The sequence below is a fragment of the Branchiostoma floridae genome, chromosome 17 (genome assembly GCF_000003815.2).
Source record: "Branchiostoma floridae strain S238N-H82 chromosome 17, Bfl_VNyyK, whole genome shotgun sequence".
Taxonomy (NCBI): domain Eukaryota; kingdom Metazoa; phylum Chordata; class Leptocardii; order Amphioxiformes; family Branchiostomatidae; genus Branchiostoma; species Branchiostoma floridae.
In genome coordinates, this window is record NC_049995.1 from 4,834,409 (window position 1) to 4,850,451 (window position 16,043).

Sequence of the window (16,043 nt, forward strand, 5' to 3'; positions counted from 1 at the left end):
CAATCCCGCCATACCACTGGGCTTAGCTACGGAGCCAGTTGGATAGACTTTAACACGGGAGGTATTTGTTCTCTCCACATACCTCTGCACTAGTCTATAGGTGATATAATTAGGGTTTTGAGGAACAAAGGACGTGTGAAAGTGTCCACAGAACTAGACATTCTAGTCTTGTTACCGCTCTGGTAAGTCTCTAAAACCCAACCTTTCACAGTTGCTGATTGGTGAACAGTGTTCTTGAACTCTGGATCAGATGAACAAACTTGACATGTGTGTTTTTGTCGGGGTTTGGGGGGGGGGGGGCATTGTGCTTTGTTTCTACTTTTTTTTTTACAAAAATCACAAGCAAGATAATAGGTAAAGCCTATAACTCCTCAACCCTCAAACTTTGCCGTTTTGTATAATAATGTCATATAATATAATTTTTAGACAACGTCAAAGTAGGTCAGTTTCAGAAGAAAATACGCATGAGCTGTAAGGTGAAATTCAGTGACATAACTGGTCAGATTATTACCGTACAGTGACACTACCTACGGATTTTACATCTTCCATCTAAACACCTTTACTAAGGACTAGTATAGTGATAAGTGTTTTGATGATAGGTCATAAAACCAGCGTCCGTAAAGTATGTTTCGTACTGCTGCGTTAGATGTACGCCGACATATTGTTATACGGGTTCAACACATATTCAAAACGCAAATTCAGTACATTTCAACACCGTTCTAGCAAGTTAACTATATTCTTAAAAATCTGTGGTCGATTTGGTCACGTATTTCTCACCTAAAAAAAGGTGCGGGACAAAACTAAAAACAGCCTGACATAAAATTCGGCTGCAGTACAAATATAAATCGTCAGGAGGTCCAGACTCTAGTCATTTCTCAGATAGACAAAAATTCTTGAGACACATACTTTACCAAATTTTACGTAGATTCATCCATAGCTTCTTGAATTATGCATTCCGTTCACTGACATACGTTCATGTACATACATGCAAACGCTACGAAAAAAGATGACCTCCTTAGCGAAGGTAACAATTGACACCTGTAATCACCACATGACACCTTTATGATCTACCTGAGAGTGTTTATGAGTCAAATTATGGGTTATTAAAATCGGGCAGGCGCGTTTTGTTGTCTGACCAGTTGCAGAAAGCAGTGTAACATGATCTAGGTTCTTTGTCGTCTCTTGACCCTACAAGTTTGCAAACAAATGCGGTATTTCTAAACAGGTACGCAATTTCCCATAGCCAAAAGATACAGATGTCTGATTGTGCAAATTGGGTGCCATTTTCTGGATAATCGCCCCTATTCTTGGACAGATTACTCGAAAAACGTGCCTTACAAGTAGTTAACCCCAAAGGAATGTCTCTGTTGTCCGTAGGGACCATGTCATGTACGTAATTACGTTGCAAAATATAGGCTAACACTTTATATAATGTCACCCTTACTTCTTTCACATCTATGTCAAGTTACAAGGGTTAGAAAAATACTAAAATGCTACATAAAGGTGGTTTCAAATGTGAGAGCTCGCAAGTACTTGTAACGCCTAAGCTTGTATAATCAACATTTACATATGCCCTGGTACAATAGTAAACGTTACAGTGTATGAACGTACCTGTTACACCGTAGTACGCCCCAAATACAAACAGCAACACCAGCATACAGGTCCACTGGCTAAGTGCGTTTCTTGGCCCGTCTCGGACGAACATCTTAAGTTTGTGAGCACTTCTTGAGGACTTGAACACCTTGAAATTAGCCCTTCGGCTACGCTCGACGTTGGAACGAATGAACTGCTCAGTGGCGGTGTTACCTGCCGTTTTCTGGGTAAATAGTGACGTCACATGTGGGCGTGCCACGCCCTAACTACCAATCGTCACCTGTCGTCCGATTGGGAGTACCTGACCCGTTGAGCAAATTTGACACCATCTTTTGTCACCATGTGTTGCTGGGGTGTTCCTAGAATTAGAAAGAGCGGGAAGGGGGTGGGGGGGCATGGGTGGTGGGGGCGGTGTGCTATGATTCAGGCTCAAATCATTTTCAACTTTGTTTCCTCTTGATAATTTACTGTAAAATGTTTGTTGTTGTTGTTGCCGTTGTTGTTGTACACATTGTAGTGCCTAGTATCACATAGGGTGATAACTTTCCTTGCTAGCGCTGTTTATGTAGTGGGGTATATTTTTATATAGTTCCTCTTACAGCTAGCGGTAGTCGATTAGGGTTAAATCTTTACCATAAGATAACAATACAATATATGTACATTGGGGTTAAATCCTTAGCATAAGATAACAGTACAATACAATATGTACATGTAACATGTACATGTACCGATAACACCATGTGCTAGTGGTTTGTGTTCTAAATGCAAATTTTGAAAGAGTTTGTTCCCTTTTCTAAAGACATTCAGTTGTAGAATTATATATATTTGTGGGTTACTATTTTGTATGCTTTTAATTTATATCAATGATTATCTATCTTCTTTTTGTTAGAGTTCAGACGTTCTAAATGTTGGTCATTTTGTCACAATTCTACTTTAATATGTGGTGATGACGTGACATGTTTTGAAAAATGTTTAACCAAGGCAATAAACTGTCAATGTTCCTCTATCCTGTGACCATGGCAGTTCATTTATACTAAATACTGAATTTAGCTCAGTTGAAAGGCCCATTTTGTAACATCAGCACAACACAGCGAAGTAGATTTTCGTACCATTTCTTGAGTTAGAATTGCATGGAGTTTTGTTAAATAATAGATCTACCCCAGGAAACCTTCCAGTGCACAGTTTAACATCAGAAGCATCAATTTTGCGATGGTGTCAGAAACTACAAACAAACTTTGTGCAGCTTGATTTTGCACAGTTCTCAAACACAAGGATACCTGATAATGATACAAGTGTGCTTAAAAGTAGTTGTACGTGTAATTTACACAGACGTTTTGTTATCAAGAGAGAACAGTTTTGGAGCGAAAGACCAATGCCCAATTCCTCAGTCTTCTCTGCTCCCCGTTTCCCATGAATTGGGCAAATGTGTGAATCATTTAGTCCGAACATACACTTATCTTGTTATCAAAACAAAAGAAAAGTGCGTATGTCTACTTCCGTCCAGTTTTCAATGCCAACATGGCAACAACTTCCGTTTCGTTTCTAGGCTAGTGTGAATGTAGATCAGCTTTTCTTACATTATATGACGTATGTCCGTCTACCGTTGATCGATAGAGAGACATTCCCTTTACCACCTTTAACACTTGTTTCCGTAATTTCTTTGATCAACGGACTTATAAAGAATTGTGGATAACTCAATATATTTGCCATCTGTGTGGTTGGTATAAGGAATGCAGAGGACAGATCCGATATTGTCACACCTCCCAGCGATTTGCTTAGGAACTGCAATTGCCTTTATCTTTTATTCTGAGCAGTTAAAACTTCTGTATTCTGTAAAGAATCTTGTAATACCCCCCTCACATTAGGCGCGGTTCGATCGGACGACGAGTCTGTGAGCTCTAAATTACGAGGAATCATGACCCTGAAGGGGGAACTCTGCCATTTCTTCGTCGGCAGCAGGGTCATGCCTCCTCGTAAATTAGAGCTCGCAGACTCGTCGTCCGATCGAATCGCGCCTAATCATAATGTGAGGGGGGTATTAGGACGGGGCATTAAGCCGTGGTCCACTGTTCACTATGCTTGTCGTAAAGCGCTAGGGAATTTCCCCGGCACAATGAACCTGTAAATACTGTACAAAGCATCTGTCTTCTCTGTCACGACTAGTGGAAGATTACCTATTTAGTGAGCTAAACTGGCTCGAGTTTACTTTCACCGCACCGCGTGTGTCCAGTCTGTCTAGAATCAAATTAACGCTGAAAGTTGTTGCTGTGTCTTGTACGTAATTCTTATATTTTACCATGCTATTGAACTGCTGCGAACTTGCCATGCAATGTGATAAATCGTTAGCTTTGTGGTGCGTTGAATAGAGTATATCTAGAGGATTTTATACATGGTGTGTGGGAGTAGGTGTGTGTGTGTGTGGGGGGGGGGGAGTGCTTAATTCCGTTAGTCGCCTTATATGATATATGTAATGATTCTCTAGAATACACTCTGGTAGTGCGAACAGGGACACATCATCAGTGATGAACCCGGGGTCATTGGGTGTTTCGGGTCTTTAATCACCATACACCCTCGCTCGGGCCACCCAGCCGAGGTTGATCATTCCGATCTGTGTCCGTGTGGCTTCCACGGTTCCCCCCTACGGAACCACAACCAACGTGAGGCTTTCTCTGCAACTCATTTCAAAATGATTAGAGTATTAGAGTATTAGCATGTTGAGCCGAAGACATTCGATTTTCATTGAAGTAAGTTTTACACTAAAAAAATATTGTTTACATGCAAAAACATGGTAACAATAATCAGATTTTAATCAGCGATTCCATAGTATATCATATGAGGTATGTAAAACTGAATTGACTATACTAATTATTTAACCGTGGGAAACGCTCACTACTATTTTTAAGATAATATGACGGTTGGTTCTTTATGAGCGGACATTTTTCACCACCCCCCCCCTCCCCCATTACAAGATGCATCATGGGAAATGAAGACAACTGGGAGCCTGTCCATCCGGTCCATCCAAACTATTGCGAGACAAAAGATTACAGGGCGTGTACTGTTCTCCACTTCTTAGGACATCTGGCTGGTTTTCGGACATCAGAAATGTAGTTAGGATAAATCTTTGGCTAAAATGACTCTTTTGAGGGTAGCTATGATGCTGCTGATGCTTCAGTGCATCACAGGAAGAGGTAAGTCTCTTTATAACTTTTATCTGTATAAAAGCTGCGAATGAATTGACTGACATAAATGCTTAACGAAGCAGAACAAGTGCAAAATGACAACATGGGGTTAGCGCAACTGTTACTTTAAACACGTAATATTGTGAAGCTATCATGTGTTTCAGTGTTTTTTCTTCAGATTCAAGTCTGTAACACGTTACCGTTTGAAGACTTTTACGAATTTCAGTCCTTTTTGTGTGTCTTTTTGTTTGATTTTGTTTGTAGTATTTGCATAGCCATATGTAGTATATGAGTTATTTCTTTATGTAGCCATTTCTGCATTGTTATTGTCGAAAGATAACTTATTGGAAATAACAGTGTTCAATCTATAGTTTGCTACCTTCAATGAATTTGGTTATGTTAGCAATACATGTACAGTTGCTGTCAAGCCTCTATACGGTGGAACATTGCAAAGATATATATATATGTGATGTCCCTTGAAATAGTTTACGCCACGTCCTCGACGATTGTCTTGCTCTTTGTTTCTTATATTATTATGTTTTTGTTCAGCGTCTAAGATTTTCCCTATTTATTTGCTGACATTCTAATGAACTCGGAAACAGTTGTGGTCCCCCGAAAAAATTAGATTGAAAACTGAATAAGAAAACTCCTTTTTTTTCAACACCAATATGTGAGCAGTAAACTTTCTTGATATCAAAATGATTCTACAGATATACATACTAATCTCAGGATTGAGCGATAATTGCATTATTACGGCCATAAATGATAACTCAGTAAACGACCAATACTCAACACAATAGTTTTACAATATATATGGCGAGATTTTTGGACTAGTAGCTTGCATTTTTCAAAACTTAGTTGTCTGACTGACTTGTCTGTTTGATTGATGGCTTCGGTGGCAAACGATATCACGTTACCTCGTAGAAATAGAAACAACCACAATATTCGGTCCACAGTGCTAGTGTAGAATTATAGTGACGGCCCGCCTCAGCGAAGTCTGATAGGCGGCGATGATGAGTGAGAGAATTGTAGTATTATCATACTTCAATGATAAAAATGGCGGTCTGGCCCGTAGTCTCAAGCATTTTCTGACGATTTCTTCATTCCAGGACCATATGTAGATTATTCTGTGGCAAAACATAGCGACCTGTCATGTTTACTCATCAAAACATACTGTATTTCAGTAGATTATACACTCCTTCATGTGTTTTCCGGTGTTTAACTGTGTTTTCCTCTGTTTTCCGGTAAAAAGCCTGACCGGTTTTTTCACGAAAAGCACTTAGGACAAAACTTTTCATAGGTAACAAACTAGAAATAGAATTTTCTACAAACCGAGTACTGTTATATTGTCTACCACTACCTTGGTTTTACAGTAGACAACAGTGAAACGGAAGAAGCAACATACGGAGCTAACGCCATAGAAAATCCACAAATACGCAAAGAAGATTACGAAAGCGACAACGTACATGACGTTCTGCAGCAAATGGGCATCTATGTTGACGATATCGATGAAACAAATCAGAAACGAATTGATGATAAAAATGATGAAGGTAAGGTTTTCATAATTTTGGATACAACATATTTAGAACAATACACAAAAAGTGGGAATTACAGTTACAAGCTTCACTTGTAATAATGATTATATTTCAATAAGCATGGATATATTGAAATAGGTTGATGACCCGCCATTGGGTGTATACTGAGTCATATTGCATAATCAGTTCCCATAACCAAAGAATAAACCACCGAGTGAGCGAACCACACGTATTTCGTATGCAAAATCACTCATATCATCTTGTACTCGTCTGATGGTATTCTTATCGTAACTTGTGTAGTTGCCTTATAAAAACATAACTAGACCATAATAGTCATATATCCCTGACCCAAAAGAAGGCGAGATTTGCCACCCCGTGTGTCATTAGAAAAGTCATTTATGATATCATAACCTTTGACATTTAATACTTGAACCTTCATTTAACAGCAGCTGTCCAGAGTAGAGAAGAAGCATCAGAATCAGACGATATTTACGATCTTCTCCGAGCAAGGGGATTCGACATAGCTGGCAAGAACAACAACGCAGACAAAAATACCAGAAAACAAGAAGGTACTGTAACATTTTTCTGTGTTATTAATACAATTGTTGTTGCTGCTGGAAATATTTTTTTTATGTGAATATGATTATGAAACAAAGTTGAAACACTAGACTACTTTTTGAAACTTTAAGTGATGTAGACTTACCAAATTGTCATCCAAGTCTACACTCTTCGTCAGTTATAATGACCCACTCACTATTGTCACGTGACCTTATCGTTAGTCACCTGATAGGTCACGTGTTGCATGTGGATAGGTTAGAATTCCTGAAGAAGAAGTTGGACAAAGATAAACAAAATTTACAGAATTATATGTTGAAAAGCAAGATGAAAGTTTGCTTTTGTTACCTACCAATAAGAATGAGCTTATCTAAGAAATTTGATAAGTATAATGTGATATTATGATATTAATTACGATATTTTTTTTTCCTTTTCCAGTGCGAGGAGTGGTCATCACTGGCCAGGAAGATGACTCAGCAGTAAATGATAAACCTATTAACGTCATCAACAACGAGATATACATTCCCAAACGGCTGTGGGACAAATGTACGTACTGTTCTTTACGAAAGGTTTTAGTTGATTGTAAATGCCAGTTGACAAATTCGTCTTATGCATGGTATATCACCGGTGTTCTGTAGAAAAAATGGACACTTTTACATAATCTTTTTACGTACTATCAATTTTCAATTAAGAATTTCTAAAACATACCAACCGTAATTACCATCCGTAGTGACTGCACAGCACGGGAAACTTTATCATGTGTTGGCATATATACTGTTCATGCTATAACTTTATGATTTTACTAACTTGCCATCTTATCTTAACCTTACAGATATCAAAGAAGGGAAAATCCACATCATCAACAACATGATCAACATCTACCTACCCCAGCCTATAGACGTTCCAGGAGGCAAAGGTACACAACTACTTATATTGCTGATGGTCTATCTGAAATTTGAACTGGCTTATTTTGGAAATAACAGAAATGTAGAGTGTTAACAGAATAGGTACATCTTTTATGATGTTGATATCCTGTGTTTTTAAAATAGGGGTTGCTTGATATCTTTATTTTGCACAGAAAAGAGCAACAGTAAATATTCAATTTTAAATGGTCTGCTTTCTCATCTTTTCATGATTCAAAATTGAATAAAAGTCTATATTGGCCATGAATCATGATGAAGGGGATACAAACATAGTCACGTTAGGGACTGCATCGTTCCCTTTGCAGCGCCACCTACGTAGCTGCAGTGAAACGTAGAACCAGTCAGTACCACGAGGAAGGCGGCAGATGGTTACTGAAACGCTGGCTACGTATTACTGACTGTTTCGTTATGCATAAAGAACTTTATCAGCCGACAAAACTATTTGTTTTCATAGATGAGTATCACGCCAATCTACCAAGTGGGCCCATGACGATACAGGTTGGGGCCGAGCCTGCTACCTTGAAGGACACGCAAATGGAGGAGGGAAAGTCCGTTCTACCCAGCGTTGTCCTGGGAAGGCTAACTAGAAGAGACACTGCGTCAACTTCAGATGAACATACTGGCACTGCAGAAAGAGGTAAGATGCTTTCCACATTACCATATTCTGGAATTGTACAGCTTGAAAGTTATTGTACGTTAGACTGACTAACGATATACGTCATGGTCAGTTCATATCTTGTTAGACACCACATACGTTATAAGGTTTATAGTAAGATGTTATAACGAAGTCTTTGTTCCATATCAAGTCTATAATACTAACAATACAAGTATTAAATGTTATGAGATTGTCCTTTACCACATGATTTGATGAACTTTATAAAATTCACACATTAAATCATGGTGCATTAATGCATTGAATTAGTAATGTTGACGTAGTTCAACCAAATATAACGTTCATGGTATTAGATCTAATTCATTATAGTGTTGGTTTGATAAAGTTTTGTTCTTTGTTCATGATGCAGTTTTATAAATAGTTAAGTTAACACGGATGAAATTTCATACTAAGATATTCTGACATTGCCTAACTTGAACATTTTCTGTTTTTTTCCCAGACAAACGGAGTGAGAAACGAGACGCTTCTGAACATCAAAAACAAGAGGAGGGCGCCTGATCAAAAGAACAACAGTAACATCAACGACTTAACACTAAAATGGACTTCACACAATGTGGATTAAGTTAAAACCATTTGTTGGACATGGTGCAAGTCCCAACTTCGAAAGTGATTGTTGAACTGTTTATGAAGCATTTATAAATTATGATTAGCTAATAATCTAGGGCTAATAGTAGAGATACGAAGCTGATATCCTTTTTTTTATTATGCAATGCTTACAATGTCTATGGATACTAGCTATATATCCAAGTAATAACTGTTCCAAAGAGTAATTACTTCTTGGTGCAACCACAGTGAGTATGCAGATGTTGTTAAACAGGTGCATGAAAGAAAAGCTGCAGTTTTCAAATGACATGTTAGATGGCATACATGTACACGTAGGCTAAGCACCTTGTCACAGGTGCAGAAATTATTTTATATGGTGTACCCGAAGTATTTGACATCCTGAGAAGCCGTCCTATTCACATAAATAAGTCAAACAACTGGATTTCAAAACATACATCCAGTTGGCTTTTATTTTCAAGTGACTTTTGTTCAAGTTTGTAAATGGTTTTAAAGGTGCGTGATACTATACTTTTGTCTGGTGCCAAGCTCACGTGTATGACTTGTGTAGGCCTTTGGACTATAATCTGATAATCGATTGTGCAGAAAATGACGTTCCTGTCTTAACCCTTAGTTCAATGCGTAACATACGCCAGGCAAAAAAAACAATGCATTATCCGTTAAAGGACTTGCACTAGTGTCCATTCATTTGACCCTTTTCTATCCTGCACCATCCGCTTCTATCCTGTACCATCCCCAGCCTTGGCGCTGAAGTACCCCCCCCTGTACTATCCTGTACCATCCCCAGCCTTAGTGCTGAAGTACCCCCTGTACTATCCTGTACCATCCCTAGCCTTGGTGTTGATGTACCTCCCCCAATCCTGTACCATCCCCAGCCTTGGTGCTCCTGTACCATCCCCAGCCTTGGTGCTGCTGTACCACCCCAACCCCGTACTATCCTGTACCATATCCAGCCTTGGTGCTGATGTACAATCCCAACCCTGTACTATCCTGTACCATCCCCAGCCTTAATGCTGAAGGACCATCCCCTACCCTGTACTATTCTGTACCATCCCCAGCCTTGGTAATGATCAGAGGATATTTTTACAAAATCCTGAAACACCGAATCTTGTAATACATTATCATCTAAAATGATCAAAACACTTCTTGTGTATAATATATCGCTATTTGTCAACATCAACACAATATCATTCAGCTATTTCACAAAGCATTACACAAACAATGAAAGTTGGTAACAATCATTTTTATCATTCTTTGACAGTGCAATCATGATGACAAAATACGTTGCATCCATGAAAATATGCTGCATCAATGTCAACAGGCAAGGTAGCAACCTAAAGGATTTTGCAGGCATGCAATAACATATTGTTAGTTACAGACAATACATAAACAAAAGTAACAGAGTTTACTTGAATATCAACACATTATATCAAAATAAATAAGCAGTCACTAAAGGTATGCAATGATTCAAAATATTATTTCTAATTTCTTTAAAGACCTTGTCACTGGTAAGGCACTAAGCAAAGCAGGAGGATTGCAATGGTTTCAAGACAACTGAGCAATGCTTAAAACTGTTCTAAACATTCTTCATAATTGTCAACACATCGTGACCCTGACTTTCCCCATGACTCTAGTTTTGGTAGACAAAAAGATCAGAAACTTTTTTATTACATCAGAGATATTTCAATGAATCATTATGCATTATCAGCAAGCTTATCTATCATTCCTAACAGTGATATCATACATTGATATCATACTGATCATGATCATGCATTTAAAAGTTGAACACTGGCACTGACTACGTCAGCATACCAGAAAACAAGAGTACCAAAATTTCCCAACCAACAATGTCTGATGTTGGCAGGGGAATTTTGGTACCATTTCTAGGTTACCATCCACAAAACTGGTCATGATACTCATTGCACAAATGCTGGATCATAACCAATGAGGTTATCATTTAACTATTAGATAAATATCATGAATGATACATGCAAATTAGCTATATCTTAACGATAAGCTAAAGATAGTCACTCTATTTTGTCATGCACACTAATTAGTGTATTTTCCTCAAAATGGTTAAGTCAACCATTATTTCCAAAACAAAAGACCTTTGCTTTGATTATTTCTTCTAGAAATGCATTTCCATTTATGAAAATATTGCTCCTTTCACCTGATTGTGTACATGAATTTTGATGACTTTTATAAAACCATAGCTGTTTAGCAAAATTAAAAGTTTCAGTTCTTCAGTTAGCAACCTAGCTTCAATGTTCCAACTTAAAGTATGGAGCAACACATCTTTTTTATTACATATCCTAGAACATTTAAAGCACTTTATAAGTATAACATGTTACATGTTTGCAACATATGTTTTTAGTTGCGCATTATTGCACTACCACTGATCACTTAATATGTTTTTAAAAAATCAAACTAAGAACGTGTAAAATGTATTCAACTTCATGCTTTGTATGATATAGTTTATTTCATGTCCTAAAACTACAGTAGTAATGGCAGAATTGAAGCTATCATATGAAAGGAAATATCTAACTCATCCAAATTTTCAATGCCTTTCAAATTCTTCAAATCTTCAAAAACACTGTTATTCAGTTTTAAGCAAGCTTTTTCATAGCTTTTAATTTTTGTCATGTTGGCAACTCATTCTCATCTGGTATGTTTTAACATGATTCTAAACTTCTTTTTATGCTGTAAATCCAGTTACTTTTGCAGCAGTTTAATTTTGAAGTAGAAGAGAAAAGGAAATTTTTGATTGTTTCAAATTTGCAGCTGAAACAGTTCACTACTTGACACTAGTGCAGTACATAGTAATTACTTGAGTGTTGGGAAGGTCACTGCAATAATTGTAAAACAAAATCCCAGCTGCAAAAGTATCGAGATTTATGGTATTCACCATATTACACAGTGAAAATGACAGAGTGTCATGTTTGTCACTTTTTGTAGCCTTTCTATCCAAACCTATTATAGATGCAGAGTCTTTTTGTCTATGCTTGAGAAGACTGCTTGAGAGGTAAAAAGACTCAGCAACTATAATAAGTTGGATACCAGGCTAATATCCTTGTCTGTCAAATGACGGAATAATAACAGATGTCAGCCATAATCCTGATCTGAACTTTATCAATTTTTCCCTTTGAGGGATTTCATTTGTTCCTTATACCACTCGGGCGCATCCGGATTATCCGCGCCACATCCGTGATGATCGTAACCGTACTCTACGGTCAACTCTTCATCCGCGGAGACAGGCTTGATGGTTCGGATACATTTGATGAACCCGAACCTTGGGTGCTGGAAAAGATCGTACTTGGAATTCGGACAGAACGAGTGGTTGACTTTGTGTCCGAGGGAAGCGCGGTAATGTTTCGTGTCGTCGAACGGCGGAGGGACGTCGATCACGATTTCCTCGTCCAGAGAGATGGTGTTGCCGTTCTTGGCCCAGTCGCGAGCGTCCACCTCGGCGTGCGTCAGACGCAGCCCGTTGTAGAACGCCACCACTTTGTCCTCCTTGACTGGCACTTTCATAAAGAGGCCCTCTGAAGCACCTGCATTGAAAATAAATGTGGACATTATGTAGCTATTTTGTTCACTTAATAGAAACATTGTGGGACTAACTCCACTTGTACCCATTGATCCGTGATCTGTAAAAATTATGCAATTCAGCCTGTGGCTGCAATCTGCTTTTTTTTACCTGATCATAAAAATCTGATAAACCATTAATTCATTTATCAATTCATTCATTCATTCACTTGTTCATCCATTCTGCTTGCTACCTGCATATCTCAATAGTACTTTGATCCAACACATCTTGTTTTTATAATAGTTGATATATTTCTTGAGGTATTGAAGTATAAACCTTCCAGTCCACCATACAAATGCTGGAAAAAAACAACTACTAGTAAATATGCATGTCAAAACTAAATGAAAAAAGGGGTTTCAGTAACAGGTGTTTTGAGGACCATCATACAGAAAAAAATTCTTACTACAAATGCTATTGTTTACCTACCTTGTATTGTAGATGCTCCAACATAAACCATTTGTTGTTCATATGGATCTGGTAGCTGCGGGTCGGAGGATATACCGTCGCCTGTGGACACGTCGCACTTAAAGATCCCGCCGTCTGACACCATCTTAAACTGCGGCCTGTCTTGACTAATCCCGACCACTTCCGCCAGCTTACCCTTCACCATCTCCCCATCTACGAACGAACCAATCAGAGCGAGCTTCATATCCGGGTAGATGTATGCGATATTTTTCCCGCTCATTTCTCCTTCGTCGTTAACATCTCCGCAGATGCAGCCTCCATCTGCCGAGTAGATCCAACAGAACCCACACCTCACGCCGTCACTGTACTGTCCCCTAAACGTCAACTGTCCTTCGCTGTTGAACTCTTCCGCAGGCCCGTTTAACTCGCCGTCGATGTAAACCCCCTTCAGCACGCTACCGTCCTCGTACGTATAAAGCCCCTTCCCCTGCAACAACCCCCCGTCAAAACCCCCCTCTAGCTTGCTGCCGTCGTAAAAATGGAAGCACCCCTTGCCAGATTTGGCGCCGTGGTCAAAGTGACCTTCGAACTTGTCGCCGGACGTGTAGGCGAGCGTGCAGTGCCCGTGAGGGAAACCTTCGTCGTCCACCGGACCCTGTAGCGTGTACTCTTCTTCTTCATCACTCTCCATGGCTGGGGACAGACATAGAATACAGTCTGTTGTACATTTGTAGGTTATGGTTATCACGTGCTGCACTAGTACTTGACAGGTGCTTAATGTGAAGCATGCTTTGCAACGGTAAAGGAAGGCAAAGGTAGTGTCATAGCCATATAGGGGCATTGGTTTGCTATCCACTGTGGGTATTGTGCTACCCTAGCCTTGTACTGGTGCTTTGCATGATAAACCTTTAACTTAAGGAAGGAAGGTAAATGTACTGTCATAGCCTTTTTTTTTAAGGCTGTAGGGGCATTTGTTTGTTATCCACTGTATCTATTGGGCACAGCATTGGAAGGCAGAGCACATCCCGTTATTTCCAAGACCATGATTTACATGTACCTCCCCAAGCAATTCATTGTGTAATGTACCAATTTTTTTTGCTCCTGTGTGGCGGGAGGAAAGTCATTTTAAGTATCTTCCCCTATGATACAACATCTGGCCAGGAATGTTTGGAATCGCATCTATCACCTCTTGATCTCATGTCCGTCATTCAGACTGTGCTGGAGCCATGAGCGAGATGCAATATGGGTTATGTGGCAAAGTTGTATGTGGGCCCCTGACTTGAACCCACAAAGAAGAAAAGGTAGGACTTTTTGTCTCCCTCTGCTTCCAAAAAAGAAGTCAAACCCAACCTGTTTAGAAATAGCCAACACTAGTATTAGAGTAGAATATTGTTTATAACTGTTCATTGTCACTAGTATATCTACTATGTTTATACCATGCACTTGCAATTAGCCTTCGGGCATGAACTTGCAAATAAACTTCTTTATCAATCATTTTGGGAGGTTACACCTTGTTTGTTTGTTTGTCTGTCTGTCTGCATTATCAAGTCAACACATAATGAATAATGCAATAAACAATATATGAACAGGTGCCAAAGGAGGGAAAAAGCATTCCTCCTTGCATTGATACATCAATAGCCACAAAAAAAACAAACCCACAATGTATCTCACCACACAGGGTAAAATATTGAATGTGACGTTTTGTTGTTAGTTTCAATTGGACTTGCCAAAAATTTTGACTGTACAGCATTAGTCGTTGTCAATCGACAAACATCAGCTGTTATTCACATATCCATATATGGAAGATAAGAGACAACCACAAGTGTAACAGGTGCATTGCTATCTGAAAAAGGGGAGATTCACTAACTATTGGTATAAGTATGTCTCTTTGAAAGCAATGGTAGATTAATATTAAAGCTACTACAATCCTGGAGTGTGCAAAAGTGATAATTCTTATCAATCCATGTTGTTTTAACAATCAGAAGCAGTATTTTGCAATATGGCTGCAGCCAAAGAACGCACCCGTGAACCACTAGTGAACTTTCCCTAACAGCTGAGTAGGGTAGGGCCCCAACATATCTCAGTCGTCATGTACTTCTTAGTCCTTCAACAGCTTGTCAGATAGAAACTATCGACATTTCTGTATAGAATACTAGATATATTATCATAATTTGTATTTACTTACCCGCTTGCGCCAGCTTTAAGGTAAGAAAGGACGAAAATTGTGAGAAATCCTCACTCCTGCTTCTGCACGGCAGCCATGATGGAAGGGTTAAAGGTCATTTCAAGACCCCATAGAAGCACGCGCAGTTATTTGCCTGGTGAGCACTGGGTTGATGGTCATCAGGCAAATTCTAAGCATTTCCCGAGATCGGAAAAGTGTAAACGAATTTCATAAGTTATGGTTTGGAGAGAGCCAGCATGTGTATTTGTATGGAAATCTTGGACTGTAACTTTGAGAAGCAATAAAAACAACTTTCTGGACACAAAAAAGGTCTTTGAATTCATACGTAAAGATTGAACAACGCAAATACTAGTGTACACTAATCCTTTAGGTATTGTATAACCTCGTTGGTATGGAGAAAGGTATTCATTTAACAACAGACTTTTATTTATTGCATCGATACAAACTGACACACGTTAATAGTAGTCTGTAAAATGTTACAGTATTAATTCAATTGGTCCTATTATTATTTGCAAATGGGGGATGACAGCTGTTGTGCTTTCCTCCTGTCACGACTAACCTTCTACTTTTTAGTAATAACCGCCCGTTTCAGATACTACCTGGTGTCGAACTATCCCCGCTGGAAAATAGTGGTAAAGAAAGCATATATTTTTAAGTAAAAACATACAAGAACATATGCAAGCACACGACTCAAAAATTGGTTTTATTTCATTCAATACGAAACCTCAAACAGCAGTAACCTTATTTAGGCAAGGGCACAATTTGTAATACATCATCATCCTACATTAGAAAAATGTTTCGGTGAGGAAGTTTTTCCAGTGCGTCTTATCCTTCATGGCTCACATTAA

At 38.9% G+C, this 16,043-nt stretch overlaps 3 protein-coding genes across 6 annotated transcripts in view; 1 reads left to right on the forward strand and 2 right to left on the reverse strand.

Moving 5' to 3' along the window:
* The window catches only part of LOC118404931 (aggrecan core protein-like), a 10,329-nt gene extending 8,461 nt beyond the window's left edge, over positions 1–1,868 (reverse strand). Inside the window, exon 1 of the mRNA XM_035804316.1 lies at positions 1,612–1,868. Coding sequence (XP_035660209.1) covers positions 1,612–1,705 — 94 coding nt within the window. The 5' untranslated portion in view covers positions 1,706–1,868. The remainder of the gene's footprint in view (positions 1–1,611) is intronic.
* A 2,742-nt stretch (positions 1,869–4,610) lies between these two features.
* On the forward strand, positions 4,611–9,483 carry LOC118404595. Of its 4 annotated transcripts, none has more exons than XM_035803795.1 (7): positions 4,612–4,781; positions 6,146–6,322; positions 6,757–6,876; positions 7,301–7,408; positions 7,695–7,778; positions 8,240–8,422; positions 8,898–9,483. In XM_035803795.1, the coding sequence occupies exons 1-7, from the start codon at positions 4,724–4,726 to the stop codon at positions 8,954–8,956; spliced, it is 789 nt and encodes a 262-aa protein (XP_035659688.1). In that variant the 5' UTR covers positions 4,612–4,723; the 3' UTR covers positions 8,957–9,483. The 4 variants fall into 4 exon arrangements, with proteins under 4 accessions (XP_035659690.1, XP_035659688.1, XP_035659689.1 ...); XM_035803796.1 differs by having other exon boundaries at positions 6,149–6,322; positions 6,754–6,876; XM_035803794.1 differs by having other exon boundaries at positions 4,613–4,781; positions 6,754–6,876.
* A 2,359-nt stretch (positions 9,484–11,842) lies between these two features.
* LOC118404594 (histone-lysine N-methyltransferase SETD7-like) lies at positions 11,843–15,325 on the reverse strand. Its single transcript, XM_035803793.1, has 3 exons — positions 15,196–15,325; positions 13,032–13,703; positions 11,843–12,570 (listed from the first exon to the last, which is right to left on the reverse strand). The coding sequence occupies exons 2-3, from the start codon at positions 13,699–13,701 to the stop codon at positions 12,149–12,151; spliced, it is 1,092 nt and encodes a 363-aa protein (XP_035659686.1). The 5' UTR covers positions 13,702–13,703; positions 15,196–15,325; the 3' UTR covers positions 11,843–12,148.
* Between the last annotated feature and the right edge of the window lie 718 nt (positions 15,326–16,043).